We start from the raw sequence: 16032 nt of genomic DNA, 5'->3' as shown, positions 1-16032 counted from the left end.
AAATTCAAAACAAGACTAATTCACGTATCTTTGTGATAGTGGCGGTAGAGTTTCCTCGTCTTCTGAAGCATCGCTCGATTCAAAAACTCGTTCATTATATCCAGTACATCCACGAATAATCAGTTTCGGTGGTTTGAACACCATGAACCGAAATTCGAAAGCATCTGTGAGAAGGAAAACAGAGAATGCAAAGTAACAACACCACTCGTAAATTGCATCGATTGCCACATACTGTTTCGCTGGATCAGGAACCCAATTCGCTTGGATCACTGTAGAAAAATATAATTTTTTGGTTTGAGGAAACGAATAAACTCACTTGCAGCTGCTAATGAAAACACAACAAATGCGAGAGATATTCTGATTAGAAAAAGTATCCATCTGGGGACATTTGCATCATGAATTTTCAATGAAAGAAATGCATGAAACCATATGTAAAGATTAGCAAGAACAAGGGAGAGTTTGTTGCCAATCAGAGCCACGTGGTTGATTTTCGTAGCCTGGAATATTGAAGTTCTTAAAACTACAGTAATCCTACAGTAATCTCAACTAAAAGTAACGCTCGATTTACCACTGATACGCAAGGAAGAAACAGTAGTCTAGATTTCCTTTTTTAAAGGAAGAGTAACTATTAAGCTGTCCATTGTATTCTGAGACTAATGAAAATAATTCAAATTCACCGGAAAGTTGACAGCCAACTGATAAGACGTGAGTGCAGCAAGCCCAATGAATAGATTCACTCGACTCGCTTTTATGAACAATGCTGGAACATCAGCTTGACGGAAAAATGATTTCAGCTCTCGATACTTCAGATACATCCATACAGAAACTGTAAATTCAACTTATTTTTTAACCTAAAAATACATTTTTTACGTAAAAGAAGTATGTGATTTGTCATTATAGTGTATGCATTTTTGGCAGGTATGTACTTGGTGAAGTCACTGGAAAATCGGAGATTAGGATTCAGGAAAAATATTAAATTTCAAACCTCAAGTAAGGCCAATGACCGGGAAAATGTTTAGAAGTAATCGATAATATAACACTGAAAAAAATGCGAATTTAAGATTAGATTGAACATAAACCCACCAAACAAGTAGACAAATAATAGAATATAAAGATATCAATAGAGGAAAAATCCAAATATTGATGATTGCCATTGTGAGTTTATCGTGGAAACAGTCTTGCTTTATGCCTGTTATCAGTAAGTTTCACTTCGCAATATTTCCTATTTCCATCTTATTTCTCTTCTACTTCAAATTAGGCTCATGTTTTCAAAAGGAATGGTAAGTGATGGAACTCTTTCCGTTTTTATTTAAAAATGAAAACGTTCTTCAAATGCGAGTTCTCTCAGTATTTGCTTTCAAGAATGAGCAATAAAATTCTTTTTTTTGTGTTAAACACTATTTTCCTTATCAGAACTAACATTAGGAAGACACTTTGCGAAACCTTTTTTCGAACGACCGCCGAAAAGTGTATGTTTCTGTCTGCGTCTCCGTTCCCTAAAGCGTGTCAATGGAGTGCACTCGCATTTTTTTCTCACAAGAATTTTTTTCAAGTCGCAAGTAAATTATATATTTATTTGGATGCTTAATGTTATCAAAAAATAATTTTTAAATAAATTTCAGTTTATGCAAGAGCCAAGTCCTGGAAATGTACAGAAAAAAGCGTCGTCGGAAATACTCTTCGCCGATTATGGAAAGAATAGTACAGATGGAGAAGTAAGTATTTAATTTACGGCTCTTTTAATCTTCCGTTAGCCAAAATTACAGGATCCCACTCCGGAGAACAAACGGGTTATTGATTTGTACGATCCAGTAGACGCGATGAGCTTAAATCGGGAGAAAGATAGAGTAGTAGTTTCAGGAATTAGAGGCGGTAAGGATTTTGAAAAGATTGTTCTTTATGTATTTAAGTTCTTCTTGCAGTTCTTCAAATTATCAAAGTTCAAAGAAATAAGGATAGCGATGAAATAGAAACTCCTTCAATTGTCAAAGATCTCGATATGAGAGTCTATCGAAAAGGAAAAATAAACATTTTGTACTCGGCACAAAATGTGAAATGGAATCAACTTTACGGTATGTAAAATTAACTAATTTACTCTCCAAGTATTGGTTTATTTTTCAGATCAGTATATAGCTACAACTTCTTCCAATGGATCCATTGTTTGTTGGAACGTTTCTAGGAAAAATAGTGAGTCTTTGAAAACACTCTTCTTCTATTTTATACCATCCTTCGATGGTCTATCGTATATGATGCAGTTCAGATAATAATTAACAATTGTATTACAGAATCCGTTTTCAAAGCTCATGAACGGTCGGCAACATGTCTCGATTGGCACGCAACAGCTCCTTATATTCTCGTTTCTGGATCTCGTGACTGTACAGTTAAATCATACGATATGCGGGTGAAAGATAACCATCAGCTCACATTCAGGTATCTGAAATTTGTTTGGAAAAAACTATAAATGCACCTATTGTAGTGATCGAAATTGTGAATCGATTCGTGATGTTGCAATGTGTAAAGCACCTGGATTCGATGACTATTTCTTCACTGGAGATGACGGTGGAGTTCTTCGTTTGTGGGATTTACGACAAACAAGACGGTCAGTTTTTTTTCAATTTTGAAAAAAAACGTAGCATCATTCTGGAACTTATTTTGAGATAATTCAAGGAAAGCCCCCTACCTCAGTATAGCCCCTCACGTTGATAACAACCTTGGAAGAGCCCCCCACCAGTACTAATTTGGTGAAGGGCTTTATCTGGATTTGGGGGGTGATTGTTGAATGATCTGGTTCAATAAAAGACCCCCTCCAACGCAAAGTGGGGGGGGGGCTGTTCTTTAAGAACCTGGGATTCTTAAAGAATAGCCCCCACCCCCCTTCTGAAGAACCAAGTTTTGGTGAAAGATAAGCCCCCACTATTCAACAATGGGCCCCCACCTAAAATAGCCCCCCCACCTAGACATGATCATGGTTCAATTTCCTCCCCCCCCACCATTCAATATCCACCCCTCACCATTCAATAGTAATAAACGTGCACAATATTCAGCTAAAATGATATTTTCATCTAAAAAATGATATTATTTTGATAAAAGTAATACAATTTTCTAGAAAACCAATAAAAAATGCATTAAAGCGTGATTATTTGTTAATATTGAATGGTGGGGGCTCATTTTTCAATTGTGGGGGCACATTGTTGAACATAAGGTTTTGGCCTTCAAGAATACTCCCCCACCCCAGTTTAACAAATGGGGGGCTCTTCTAAGGTTGGTTTTGGGTGGCGATACTTCAATTAGGGTGGGGCCATACTTGAATAATCCCCTTATTTTGAATTGCATCGTAACATTTTGGAAAATATATTCAATTTCTTTCTTCTTCAATTTAAGGAAAAATAATCCATAACCTTTTCCTAAATACTAATCCGAATACACCCTACATCATTTCGTAAAGTCCTCGCCCTTTTCCTCTCTTTGTCATGCATATTTGCATCATGTGGATGCAGTCATAATTCGATGCTCCCTCTTTCTCCCTCCAAGAATTGTTCAATTGAGCAACTGGCGAACTCAATTTGGCAGTGCAGTTCCACTCGCTTGCTCTCTCCATCCCTCTGTTTACATGTCTAAGATTCTGCTTCTCACAATAATTGTTTCTAAAAGTAGATTTGAATTTTAAGATGGATTTTTCAAAAAGTTGCTCATCGATCGTTTGTTTCCACGCTTTCTTTGAATCCGCACAATCGGCAACTACTAGCTACTGGAGGTGGAAGAGACAAGATGGTGAAGGTAAACATTCACATACGTTGGAATTTCAGCTTCATGGTTTCATAATTCAGATTTGGGAGTGGTCTGGAGCAGAACTCAACCGTGTATCAGTGGTGGAAACAACAGCTCCACTGGGTAGAGTTGCCTGGCGTCCCGATAAACCATACCATCTGGCAACGTGTGCAAGTAAGATTCAAGTTTTGTTTTACACACGACATTGTTATTCATTGAAGGTGTAAACGAAACAACTGTTCATGTTTGGGATGTAAGAAGACCATATCTCCCTTATGTAACATATGACGAACATCGTGATAGTGTAACTGATGCCTGTTGGCCAACAAACGATTTCGATGTGTTTTTAACCTGCGGAAAAGATGGACTTGTTGTTCTTCATAATATTGATTCAGGACATGTAAGTACTTATTCAACGATCAAAGATTATTTTTATTTTTGTGAACACCGGTGAAACAAATCAACAAACAATACTTGGTTTCACATCATTTTTTATTTCCTTATAGGCACCTATTTCGTACGCTTGTGATGTTGCGTTTGATGTTACTCCCGATGGAACGATGGGAGTTGCCGTTAACTCGGAAATTCATGCCAAGAATGATGCTGAACTCGAACTGAATGCTATTCCCTTAAAGGGGAAGAAGATAATCCGTCAAATTCCATACGAATCATTTAACAAACCAATCAAAAGTTTGGTATGTTTCGGGGTCCCTGAATCTCTAACACATAGTTTGCCACCTACGATATTCTATAAAATCGCTGAAAAGTACATCATTGGTGGTGTAGAAATTATTCAACTGTGTGAAACGAATTCAAAAACTGCTCGAAAAAATGGACTCGAACATGTGGCACAAACATGGAGACTCGTTGAAGCTCTTTGTGAACAAGCAAAAATTCAAGAGGAATACGATAGATTATCAGTTGAGGAGAAGGAAAGAATTATTCGAGCATGGGCTGTGTAAGTTCTGAAAGATTCAATATGTTAAAATTATCACATAAAATTTACAGAAGAAAGAAAGAGCTTGCCGAGGAAGGTCGTAGATGGCTTGCCAATCTGAACGATCATTATCGAGATGATGTAAAGAAGCAGGTCACACAACGACTAGAAAACACTCAACATGTGACAGCTTTCTTAAAATTCTCCAGTTCCTCGGGATCAGAAGCCTCCGATAATGAGAAAGTCGGCGATACTGACAATAAGCGAAACGAGGTTGATAGAATGGCACCAAACTTTGATAGACTTCTTAGTAAGCAGAAGAAAAGAAAGAAGAAAAATGCAGCACCCATCGATTTCTATTTTGGGGCCGGAGAAGCGAATTTCAAAGGCGGCAAACGGTAAAAGAATAAATCAATTTTGTGTATTTTTCATATATGTTACAGAGAGCATCTGCATTACAATGAGTTCATGGGTTTGAGAGCGGAAGCTTATGAGTTGCGAGACGAAGAAAAAGAACGTAGATTCTTCTGTAAAGCTCGGAAACAACCAACTAGTGAGCATATTCAATCGTATTCATTATTATTTTGTTGATTTTCAGATGCTCAAGAGTATGAGGAATTTCTAATGCAAGATAGTGAAGCAGATTATCAAGCGTGGTCTCCAATGCTTGAAATTTACCGTCTTCTCCTATATCATGCTGAACAGGGAGACATGCAGACTTGTGCAACCGTTTCGATGGTTTGTGGAAAGAAACTTCTCGATGCAGTTGATCCATATACAGTGAATGGTTGGATCAAGTGTTATATGGGTATTCCGTTTTTTTAGTGACAGAACATAATATTCTCTTACAGAAATGCTCGATAGATTAGAACTCTTTCTGGTTACTGCAAAAATACGAAAATACTGCACTCTGGACAGTATTAGTTCTGTGTCTCGTGAGAACACTACAATTCAGCTAGCTCATGCTGATTGTGATGCACTGATTGTCAATGGACGGTGTACGAAATGCGAAGTTTTGGCACAAGCAGACTGTACTGTATGGTATGTTGAAAAGTTCCAAACGAGCAGTGCAAAATTACTTTTAGTCGATTCGCTATTGTCGGTATGACATATCAATGCAATCTTTGTGGACATTGTATGCACGCTGACCATGCCTATGAGTGGTTTCAAAAATCGAATTCTTGTGCTTTTCGTGGATGTCCTTGTCCTTGCGGAGGGAACACATGGCCTGATGGAATCCGCACGTTTATTGGAAACGACGAAGTGAAGAAAGGGCATAGGAAATTCAACCATTTAGAGCAGCAAGTTGAGCCCATAAGTAACAGTGAGTAGATGATCGTCATTTGGTAACTAATGTTTTGGTTACAGGAGTTGATGTTTCACGACTTGACACTGATTCAGAAGAAAGTCCAGATGAAGATTTAGAGTGGTCACCCGCCAATAACATTCTTAAAAATAAGTATGGAGAAGTTCCATGCAAAGATTGGAATACGGAATGGGCCCAACAACTTCTCCAAATGTGTTCATTGCGAAATATGAAACCACACGAAATCGCTGCACTTGAGGAAGAAAAAGAGAGAGAGCGAGAGAAAAGTGAAACTGAAGACGAAAATCCTCATATTTGGAGTCCGAAAACTCAAAAAGAGTTGGATGAAAGTGACATTCGAAGGACATTTATGTACCGCCTTGAAGATGACGATAGAGAGAAAAAAGAAGTAATTGAGTCCACGCCAACTGAAGAGGAAGCATACGATGTTGATCGAGAAGACTTCGTTTGGGATTTTCTGGCTTCATCTTCATCAGAAGACGAAATAGTAGAGACGGAGAGTGTGGTAGACCAATGGCCAAGATTAGAGCAGATTCCAGAAGAAGATGAAGATTTTATAGAGGATGAAGATGGAAATGAAATACGGAAGGTTTTACCGAAAGAAAAAGAAAAGAAGAAACCAAAGCTGAAACCGAAGCCGAAGAAAAAAGGAAATGAAGTCGCTCGAAAACGATTTGTGGAAAAAATCTCTAATCGAAGTCGCGGACCGGAAGAAAGACCTCTTGTTCTGTTCGATGAAGAAATGGCTTCAATGAAAGAAGATAAATGGGACATGCTCGAATGTGATGACTACATTCATTCAATCGGACACATCGGAGTTCCGCCACAACAATTCTCAGCAATATATGAAAGAAAGCGTCGAGATAATGAACGAGTCACTTCTCCGACATTAACATTTGCAATCAGAAATCATGTGAAAACTAAAAGTGGATTATATTGTAGTACTTCTGCTTCTGAAACTGACGTTGATGAAGAATTAGGGTTTGAGAAGAGATGTTGCGAAAGCCGTCAAAATGGTACTGATGGTATCGTTACGGAGAGAGAAGGAACAGTAAAACCAACACTGTCGTATGGAGAACGAGCTTTGAAGATTTTGAGCATGGTGACTTTACTAGCTTGAAAACAAAGTCTAAGCATATTTGTTTCAGAGCAAAAAGGAGCTCAAGAAACTAAAAGCCAAGAAAGAGAAGAGGAGAATCGATATAATCTATGGGAACATTTTTGGCAAATCAAATCAGCAAACAGCCGAATTATCCCCAGATGAATTTATTGTCTCTAGTTCATCAGATGACAGTGACTCAACTAATTCCTCTAAATCAACTACAACAGTTTTTAGTGAATCGTCTGCTTCTGAGCTCTTCATTCCTGTCCCAGAAGCGACGCCACTCAACGTCAATGAAGGTTACAAAGCAGAATCAGAAGATGGTTTCTCGTCAGAATCTACATCTCACGAACAGTTGTCAGCAGAGCCAACACTCCGATTACCTACACCACAAGCTACCGGCGATCTTTATTTAAAGCCAGAAAGTGTAAGTTTTTAATTCATAAATGACTGATCTGACAGTATTGTTTTCAGCCGAAGCGTGTGGTCGTTCACAAGATGAAGAAATACAAAAAGGTAAGAAGCGCACTGGCTTACTCAGTTGAAGATGTGGGAAGATATCCTGATGAGCATGCTGACAACTACTTCATATGCATAAATGGGGCAGTCCCTTCTCCTACACAATCCCGGTTATCCAGTCCACAAGTGTCTCCAATGCAATCAATTCCCAGTTCCCGGTTTTCTTCTGAACTGGATCCCCCTCCTGCGCCCCTTACTTCAATTATGGCACCAAGTAAAAAAGATTCAGAAGTTGAAAAAGAGTCAGAAAAACTTTCTGAGTCTTCTGAAGAACACTTTGATTCTGGGGTTCAAGAACACATACATTCTGCACCACCTTCTAGAAAAACGAGCTCAATAATTACCTCTGACGCTCCAATAATAGAACCACCTGCTATCACATCATATGCTAATCCAATATTCTCCCGAATCACTGGGAGACCTCGATCAAGGCCAGTCACTATTTGTGGGAGCGGGTATGAGAATGTTACTTCCGTAAATGGATCTGGTATGCATAGTGCTCCTGCAACAAATGCTGTCAACCAACTTTTTCCACCTAGCTCATCTTTACCAACACATTCAATATTTGCCGATAGTAAGAATGGGGATGCAAATGTGGTTGAAACTGGGAATCGTCATAAACTCAGTGTGCCCTCAATGCCCTTCGCCCCTCAAAAGAAACTATCTAATGGGAACCAGAATAATCTTCTGGTCACAGATTGCCCGCCATCATCTCCCAATTCAAGACGAGAAAACATTTATGTGGGGAGTGAAAGTAAAATGACAGGGTCCCATTCCTCCCTGTCTATTCATTCTAAAATCAATGGAACCGAGAACAAAATTATGCAGAAACAACCTGAAAAAGGAAAGAAGACAACAGAGGCTTCCGACTCGGATTTGTTCTCAATAGAGGAAGATCTCTTTGGATCAGAAGGACCTTCAGACGAAGATAACGGTGAACCGTTTTTCCCTGCATCCGAAGATATTCCAGTGATTCGAAGCACAAAGCATCCATGGGAAAACGAACAACAGTACCAACAACGACTTCTAAGTGAAAAGGAGGAAGAAGAAGAAGAACGAAGAGAAGAGGAGGAAAAGGAGAGAGAGATTGAAGCTCAACTCGCTATTCTGAACCGGCATACGCCGATGATGAGGGAACTTGCCAAACGAAAACGAAGACTGCTAAAACCAAAAATTCCACCAGACCGAAAACCGTTTACTAAAGCAATGACATCATTGAAACGTGTTAAATTCACAGAAGAAGATTATGATGTGGCAATGACAGTTGCACTTGGGGTATGCCTTCAGATCATCAGATACTAGAATGAACAATTATATTTCAGAATTTGGAATCGGATCATCCATTAAAGAGTGACAATTCGGACTTCGAAGAATTCGTGCGAGAGCAAGAAAGATGTCTTCCATGTCAACATGAAGTCAAAGAAAACAAACGAGAGAAAGAATATGTGAATTGGTTGAAAAATATGTAAGTTCTGTAAAAGTAGTTCATGTTCCCTAAAATCAAATTATTCCAGATCGGAAGAGAATCAAATGTTTTTTGCCAAATCTCTTAGTGATCCATGTGCCGTATTCCAGCTATCTCACCTAGAGTAAGTTTTTAACATGTTTCAATCTTATACTCAAGTTTCAGCTCCTACATGACTGATGCTGAAAAAGCCAGAAAAACTGCTTCACATTTAATCGAGTTCATCAAAATGTTCTATTTCATCAAATGGGAAGAACTTCTTAAAATCGACAATGATTTCATGCTGAAAGAAGTTTATGAGTTATGGCAGGACTATCGGAATAAAAGACCAAGAGTTTGCAGGACTCATTTCCGAGATTATCAGTTCCGATTCTTCGCTTCTTCGTAAGTTTTTCGAAATTCGCATCTTGTTGTATTAAACTTTTCCAGAATTGCCACCAAAATGAAACAACATCTTATCACGGATGAGTCACCAACTGTGAAGCAAGGATTACTCAACTACGATTGGCTGCACCTCAAACCTTGTGTTAATACATTAAATGATGATTTGGCAACAATTGATGACATGATGGATACTGTCGTTCAGCGAAATCCAAATTGGACAACAGAAGAGAAGGCAGTTGCAAATCGATATTGGGATTTATTTGGGGATGTTCCACTTCATATTGAAACCACTGATAGGGTTGCAGTCCCGCCGTTATCGGAAGATCAGCTAGAGATCATTGATGAATCGAACTGTTGGACGAAGAAAATGATCAAAAAAGCACTGTATAAAGCCAGAAAATACGATATCAAACTAACATACACGAAGCAAAAGAAGCAGAAGGATATGTTTTATGTACAGGACAGATCGGAGAAAGTGCTGAATCGAGAATGGCAAATGCGTTTGGAGAAAATGGTCAATGAAACTCGGCATGTTGATCTCGCAATGAGCACTTTTCGAATAAATCCCAATGATAAACTGATCTACACTACTGATGAACATCATCCCTGGCCAATATGTCAGTTTGATACAGGAAATCACTATGTGACAGTTCAACCAATGGTTTCAAGAAGATATGATCAGATGAAGTCTCGTGTTAGAAGGAAGTTTACATTCAGACGAACTCATAAAGCTGTCAAGAATGCAAAGCATATTGCGATTACAGTAAGACAAGAAAACATTAAAAATCAATCATTCGGTTTTTTAGACCGATGAGCTTCGCAAGTTACCTTCGTTCAAACGATTTGAGCCAAAGCTACAAAAAGCAACTGAGTTCAAAAATAGTAAGTGATATTGATTTCATTTGCCACCTACAAACATGTTCTTTCAGTGATGTCAAAACACTACAAAGTCGTTGATAGAGCAATTGTCGAAAACCGACATCATTTGAACACAATTGTAGAAGAAGATGACGAGGTGGCACTCATTGTCCAAATGCTCGAAAATCGCCCGTTCAAATCCGGAAAACGAAGGCTCGATTCAGAAGATGTGTTTGCAGAAAGACGTGAACAAATTGATTATAGAGATCGGGACGTTTTGGCGAGAATGATTGCAGAAAAGTATCGAAAACAATTGGAAGACTATGAAAAACACGAGGCAGCCAAAATGAAAATAATGAAAAAACACTGGATGCCTGAACTTCGGAGAAAGATTCATGTTGCTCGAAGAGTTATAGAAATCGGAAGATTGATGGTCGAAGAAGATGTGCGAAAATGGATGGAATATCAATATGAACTGATGTTTGCCAAAAAGACTTTCAGAAAGAATTCGTACATTACCAAAAAGCTAATGAGTAATAATGTTCCAGTCGAATGGCTTGACTCAGTCGACGACATCGATTTTGAAGAACCCTTTTCTCCTCCTGTTTACGCTAAACCGTTGACTCCGGTTGCAAGATACAAATGGAATCCTGGTCCTTCTGCTTACAATTCGTCTTCAGATGAAGAGGATTACGACCCAGATGATGAAAAGCCTGAAGATGACGTTTTTGTTACCTTTGAAACACAACCAGATTTACCTGTTATCGCTGGAAAACTGCAAAACATAATCAAAGAAAAATTGGAGTTAGCAGACGATCTGGTTGATGATGAATGGGAGTATTCTGATGATTCAAGTGTTTCCACGTGGTTTGATAACGATACAGATGACATTGTGAACAGACTGATTAACAAGGATTATGTGGACGAGCATATAGTATTGAAAGAGAGATTAAAAGGCCCGCTCGGAAGAAAACTGTGGGAAGTAATGGCTGAACGACAAAGTCCAGAACCGCTGTCAGATGAAGAAGAGAATACGTCATTTGATTTGATGCTGAGAAAAGATGAAGAAGAGAAAGAAAAGAAACAAGCGGAATGGATGGAAGAGAATGCTGATCTTGATGATATAGGCGTTTCTGATGGGAAAACGAGGAAAGAAGTAACGAAGATGGAAACAGAAAGAGATTCATTGAAGTATTTCAAGAGAGAAGACAGGAAAAAAGAGATGGATCAAATACGATGGTTTTTCAAAAAATTTGCATTGGACCATAGTTACACATCTGAACCTTACGTGTGGAATGATGAGTTGCACGAAGCGATCGCCACGATGCATCGAAGTGAGTTACGCAGAGTTGGAAATCGAATTCATCAAAACATGAAGAACGACTACGAGTTGAGAATGATGCAAGATGACATGGTGACTGAAATCATTCCTGCGGATGAGACTAGTCTTCAATACAAATTGATCAACTTTTTATTGTTCCGAAATGATGGAGAAAATTTCGAAAAGTCTTCAATGCGAGCTGCTGATTGCTCCAAGATGTTAAAACCCATTCAACAGTATGAGATGTTTTTCGGTAGAGAAGGAGCATACAAATTAAAATCGATAGGCGATGATATGCTGGTGAGATTTTAGGAAAGTTGGGAAACATTTTATCGAGTTTTTCAGGCATATCAGGATATTCGTAATTCTTTCAAATATCTTTCTCGACACTGGGGTGACAATCGTTGTATTTCGGCAGAAGCTGTACGTAGATTCGTGAAAGTGTGGTGGTACAATTCGAAAGTCACACTTCAACGTTTCCTTTCTAGTTGTAAGGTGAGAATGGTTATGTTGATTCTTAGTTTTGGAAATTGAAATCTTATTCCAGGAGACTATGGAAACTGGTGGTCAGATTTTTGACAGCATGGTGCATTGGTACTACAACTGTCAAAACAGAAAAATTGCTCAAGAGACTTTTGATCAGCTAGAAATAGGGTGCCTAATGAACGATATTCTGCATACTGTGGACGAATATGTAGAGGAAACGGAAATGCTGTGCCGTATGACAACATCATTAGAGGAGAAAAAAGCATATTCGACAATGGATTACTTCGATTGGTATTATTTCAAGCATGGATATCCAGATTGGTACGAAAGCGAAGAAGATACTGAATCGGATTCGTCTGCTTCGAGTGTTTCCGAGATTATACCAATCACGGAAGACTCGAAACCAAATTCTCTCAAAGCAAATGGTTTGCTCTCTGAAGATCATGCTTCTCCTATTAAAATAATGCCGGATCAACCTCGAAGAGCATCGGAGATTGAGGAGGAAGAAGATCATCAATCAGTTAATCCATTCACCAGAAGAAGAAAAAGTGTTCTAACCGGAAATCCTAACAAAGAAATGATGGATCATTACTCTAAAGTCTACAATAAACTGAAAGAACTTGAAATTGAAAAACGACGAAAGCAGGAAGAGGAAGCTGCAAAGCTAACAGTAGCAAGGTGGGAACAGGCAGAAAGAGAGAAACTATGGGATATTGAAGATATGGAGAAAAAGGTTCATGATTTCTTGATGATGAATTTGTCAATAAAGGAGAAGAAAGGCAGAGAGGATCCTGATAAGATCCCATATAAAGACTGGAGAGATGTTATGGAAAATTCAGAAGAAGACGGATATAAAGACGTCCCGAGTTGTGCGATGTACGGAAAAAGTGACATGTCAACTATCAAAGTTCTAGAAATGTGTGGACTTCCACTTAGTTTGGACAACCAACTGTTTGTAATGGAAATGGATGAATGCCAGTCAGCTGCCACGTCTGTTTCTGATGCTGAAGAAATAGCAAGTGTCATCGAGAAAGACTTCGTAGATGACAAATTTGGAACTAGTCCTGACATTGATGACGACGCAAAAAGTTACTCATCGACCAGGCATGTTCTTAAACATGAACTTCATTTCGTAAGTGATAGTAGACAGTAATCATAGTACTACTTACATCATTTCAGCAGCGAGATCTGGAATGCCGAAGACTCCCTTCGTGTGTTCTTCTCTTCAAACCAGAAGAGTTCTTCGAAAATCCAACCGACACTACTCGAGAATTCACGAAGTGGAAACGAATCATAGAAGCAAGCGAATGTCCATTCTCTTTCAATAAACTTGTTATGAGAGAACGATTGATTCAAAAGTGTAGAGAAGAATGTCAATACGGTCTGATGGAGAGATACTTTGCAACAAATGAAAGGAATCATAAAAGTGTTATCGAGGTTCGTTGAAAAATTCCAGAAAAAACAATCTTCACAATTTTCAGGTTTTCAAGAACTGTTTTATTCTAGTCGTTGTGGATACAGAACTCAAGCCATGGGATTGTAGAGTTGTTTCTCTTGATGATTTATCAAAACCAGCAAAGGATAAAATTAGTTATCTCAGAAAACTAATGGTCGAAGAGTATGTATAAGTTTCCCATTTGCAATACTATCATCTTTTCGAATTTCAGCTCTCAAGAACAATTGCTCAAGTGGCTAGAGATCAATAAAATCGACACGGAAGTTTATTCTCGTTGTCCTGTACTCATTGTCACAGATGAAAATCTAACATTATCTCACGCAACACAAATGTCCGAATTTCTGATTGAAGATCGTGTGAAAGATGAGTGGCTCATTATAAAGAGAGAAGAAGGAGTTCGAGCATTAGATGTAATTGTTTATTATTCCATAGTAAGTAGTTATTGGAAATGTTTCAGGCAATAATCCGAATGCCACCACCGCCGAGTCACAAGCTTGAAGCCTATAAAGTCATATTCAAGCCAATCTACGACGCGTGGTACAAGGTTTGGAGCTTTGAAAACGCTCAATCAAATGCAAGAACACCCGTTGTTCGGAAGTTCGATCCGGTAAAAGAGTATTTGCATAAAGCTAGAATGATCGTGAATTACGCTCATCAACATTACCGTATGAAGAGGTTTGATTCATTAATGTCGAAAGATCCAACCGAATTCCAATGTAGGTTTTTCATTAGAGTATATGAATTTGTAATAATATATTACAGTGGTGGATCGATCAGATGTCCCAAGTGCTTCGTTGTTCGATAGTCTTGACGCCGCTGTCAGCAAGTTCTGCAATGAAGATTCGAGTTAGTAGTTATTCATTTCTTTCTCTTAGTTATCGTTCTTCCTTTCAGCTCATCTCGACGAACCCAGTAAGCAAGTTGTCAAAGATACACTTATTCAATTAGCAACTGGAAAGATTCCATACTTCACAACTAATTATTTCGGTGGATATGACTACACTGAAAACGTATGTGGTCTCTTTACCCGAATCAAGAATTTTATGTCTTTTTTTCAGTTGGGACTAACCACACAAGAAGACGAGGAGAATGACGATGACAGGCTGCCAATTTTGAGAAATACAGATTTCGTTCAACCAGATACTCCTAATGCCAAATATTTGGATATGGAAGACTGTGAAGAAGAAATAGAATGGCTCAGGAATATGTATGAGGAGTCTGATTTCCATAGACGGCGATTCATGGCTGTACTTATGTTTGAACTTGCTCAGAAAGCAATGTTCAAGTTTGCACCGAATATGGGAGATTTCGAGAAGGCTAAGAATAGATTCGAACATTTGTTAACTATGCACGCTAAACAGAGACCATTGCTTGACATGATGATAACAAAAGTTCGAGGAACTTACTTCATGGTAATGCTTTTCACGGGATAACTATTAGTCAAACAGAATTTTGTTTTCAGCCACTCGAGACAAATCTCTTCCTCTACAATTCTAAGCTTATCACGTTTGGAGAATTGGTCGATTCTGAAATTCATCCGGAAGATTGGAAGAATAAAAAAATAAGTTTCGAAGACTACAGAAGACAGTTTCCAAAAGAACCACACGCGATGTCTGATTTCTTAGAAATGAATGAAAATGATAGTGACACTGACAGTGGATCAGAAGTCCGTTCAGATACTTCTTCATCGTTGGGAAGTTCTACAGAATCTCTAAACAGCTCGAAGAAAGCAAGACGGACTCGCAAGACAATCAATAAAGCACAAAGAGAGCTGATGTTGATGAAACTTCGATCAAAACCTGTCAATCCGGATGAAGTGTTTGCTCTGGAAAAAAGAGCGCTTGGACCTAAAAAGTGGAAGTTAAGAAGACGGTTGAATGAATATTTGGAGTCCATAGCAGATCTTGACCGTAACAAACTGGAGGCGAAGTTACCAGCGAAGAAGCAAGATCTTCTCAAATATATAACTGACCTTATTGTTAACAACTCGGATACTGCTCACTGGTCATGGGGAGACCTGAAAATGAAAACGAAAGTCGGTTTAATCCCACCTGTAAATAGGATGAGACCGAAGCATTTCAATAGGATTATGAAGGGAAAAGTATGTTAGCCAATGCATTAAATATCAATCATATATTCTGTTTTTCAGAAAATGTACAAACCTCCGAAAAAATATGATCTGAATGATGCCCAATCCAATGGCCGCAAGTGGTTCTAATGTTTCAAATGTTTTATTGTAAAAATTTGTTATTGTTTGTTATCTATTCTACTCATGTTTTCATTATTCCAACTGCCACGACAATTTTTTTAAGGGTATGTTTCAAACTGTGATATCACTTTATTAAATTGCTCAAAACTCGTCAAAATTCTCTGTAAAATGATTGAAACATAACATATAATTTCTTTCTA

At 38.4% G+C, this 16032-nt stretch overlaps 2 protein-coding genes across 2 annotated transcripts; one reads left to right on the top strand and one right to left on the bottom strand.

Annotated features, from left to right (window-relative positions):
- Positions 1-15: 15 nt before the first annotated feature.
- GCK72_010532 (uncharacterized protein) lies at positions 16-815 on the bottom strand (the record flags this gene model as incomplete). Its single annotated transcript, XM_003110656.2, has 3 exons — positions 16-269; positions 317-497; positions 678-815. The coding sequence occupies 3 exons, from the start codon at positions 813-815 to the stop codon at positions 16-18; spliced, it is 573 nt and encodes a 190-aa protein (XP_003110704.2).
- Positions 816-1625: 810 nt separating this feature from the next.
- Positions 1626-15841, top strand: GCK72_010531 (uncharacterized protein; the record flags this gene model as incomplete). The annotated part of the gene is made up of 35 exons (XM_053727916.1): positions 1626-1715; positions 1767-1872; positions 1923-2072; positions 2122-2187; positions 2286-2430; positions 2477-2599; positions 3669-3777; positions 3828-3942; positions 3990-4168; positions 4275-4726; positions 4777-5103; positions 5149-5258; positions 5304-5513; positions 5557-5746; positions 5791-6029; positions 6074-7134; positions 7181-7561; positions 7609-8928; positions 8976-9118; positions 9168-9242; positions 9314-9502; positions 9548-10265; positions 10309-10384; positions 10432-11981; positions 12027-12176; positions 12229-13299; positions 13347-13604; positions 13649-13785; positions 13835-14033; positions 14081-14339; positions 14386-14469; positions 14518-14633; positions 14682-15035; positions 15086-15724; positions 15773-15841. The coding sequence occupies 35 exons, from the start codon at positions 1626-1628 to the stop codon at positions 15839-15841; spliced, it is 11460 nt and encodes a 3819-aa protein (XP_053587493.1).
- Positions 15842-16032: the final 191 nt, after the last annotated feature.

Source organism: Caenorhabditis remanei, chromosome III (assembly GCF_010183535.1).
Source record: "Caenorhabditis remanei strain PX506 chromosome III, whole genome shotgun sequence".
Lineage (NCBI taxonomy): Eukaryota > Metazoa > Nematoda > Chromadorea > Rhabditida > Rhabditidae > Caenorhabditis > Caenorhabditis remanei.
This window is presented reverse-complemented; position numbering and strand designations above follow the sequence as displayed.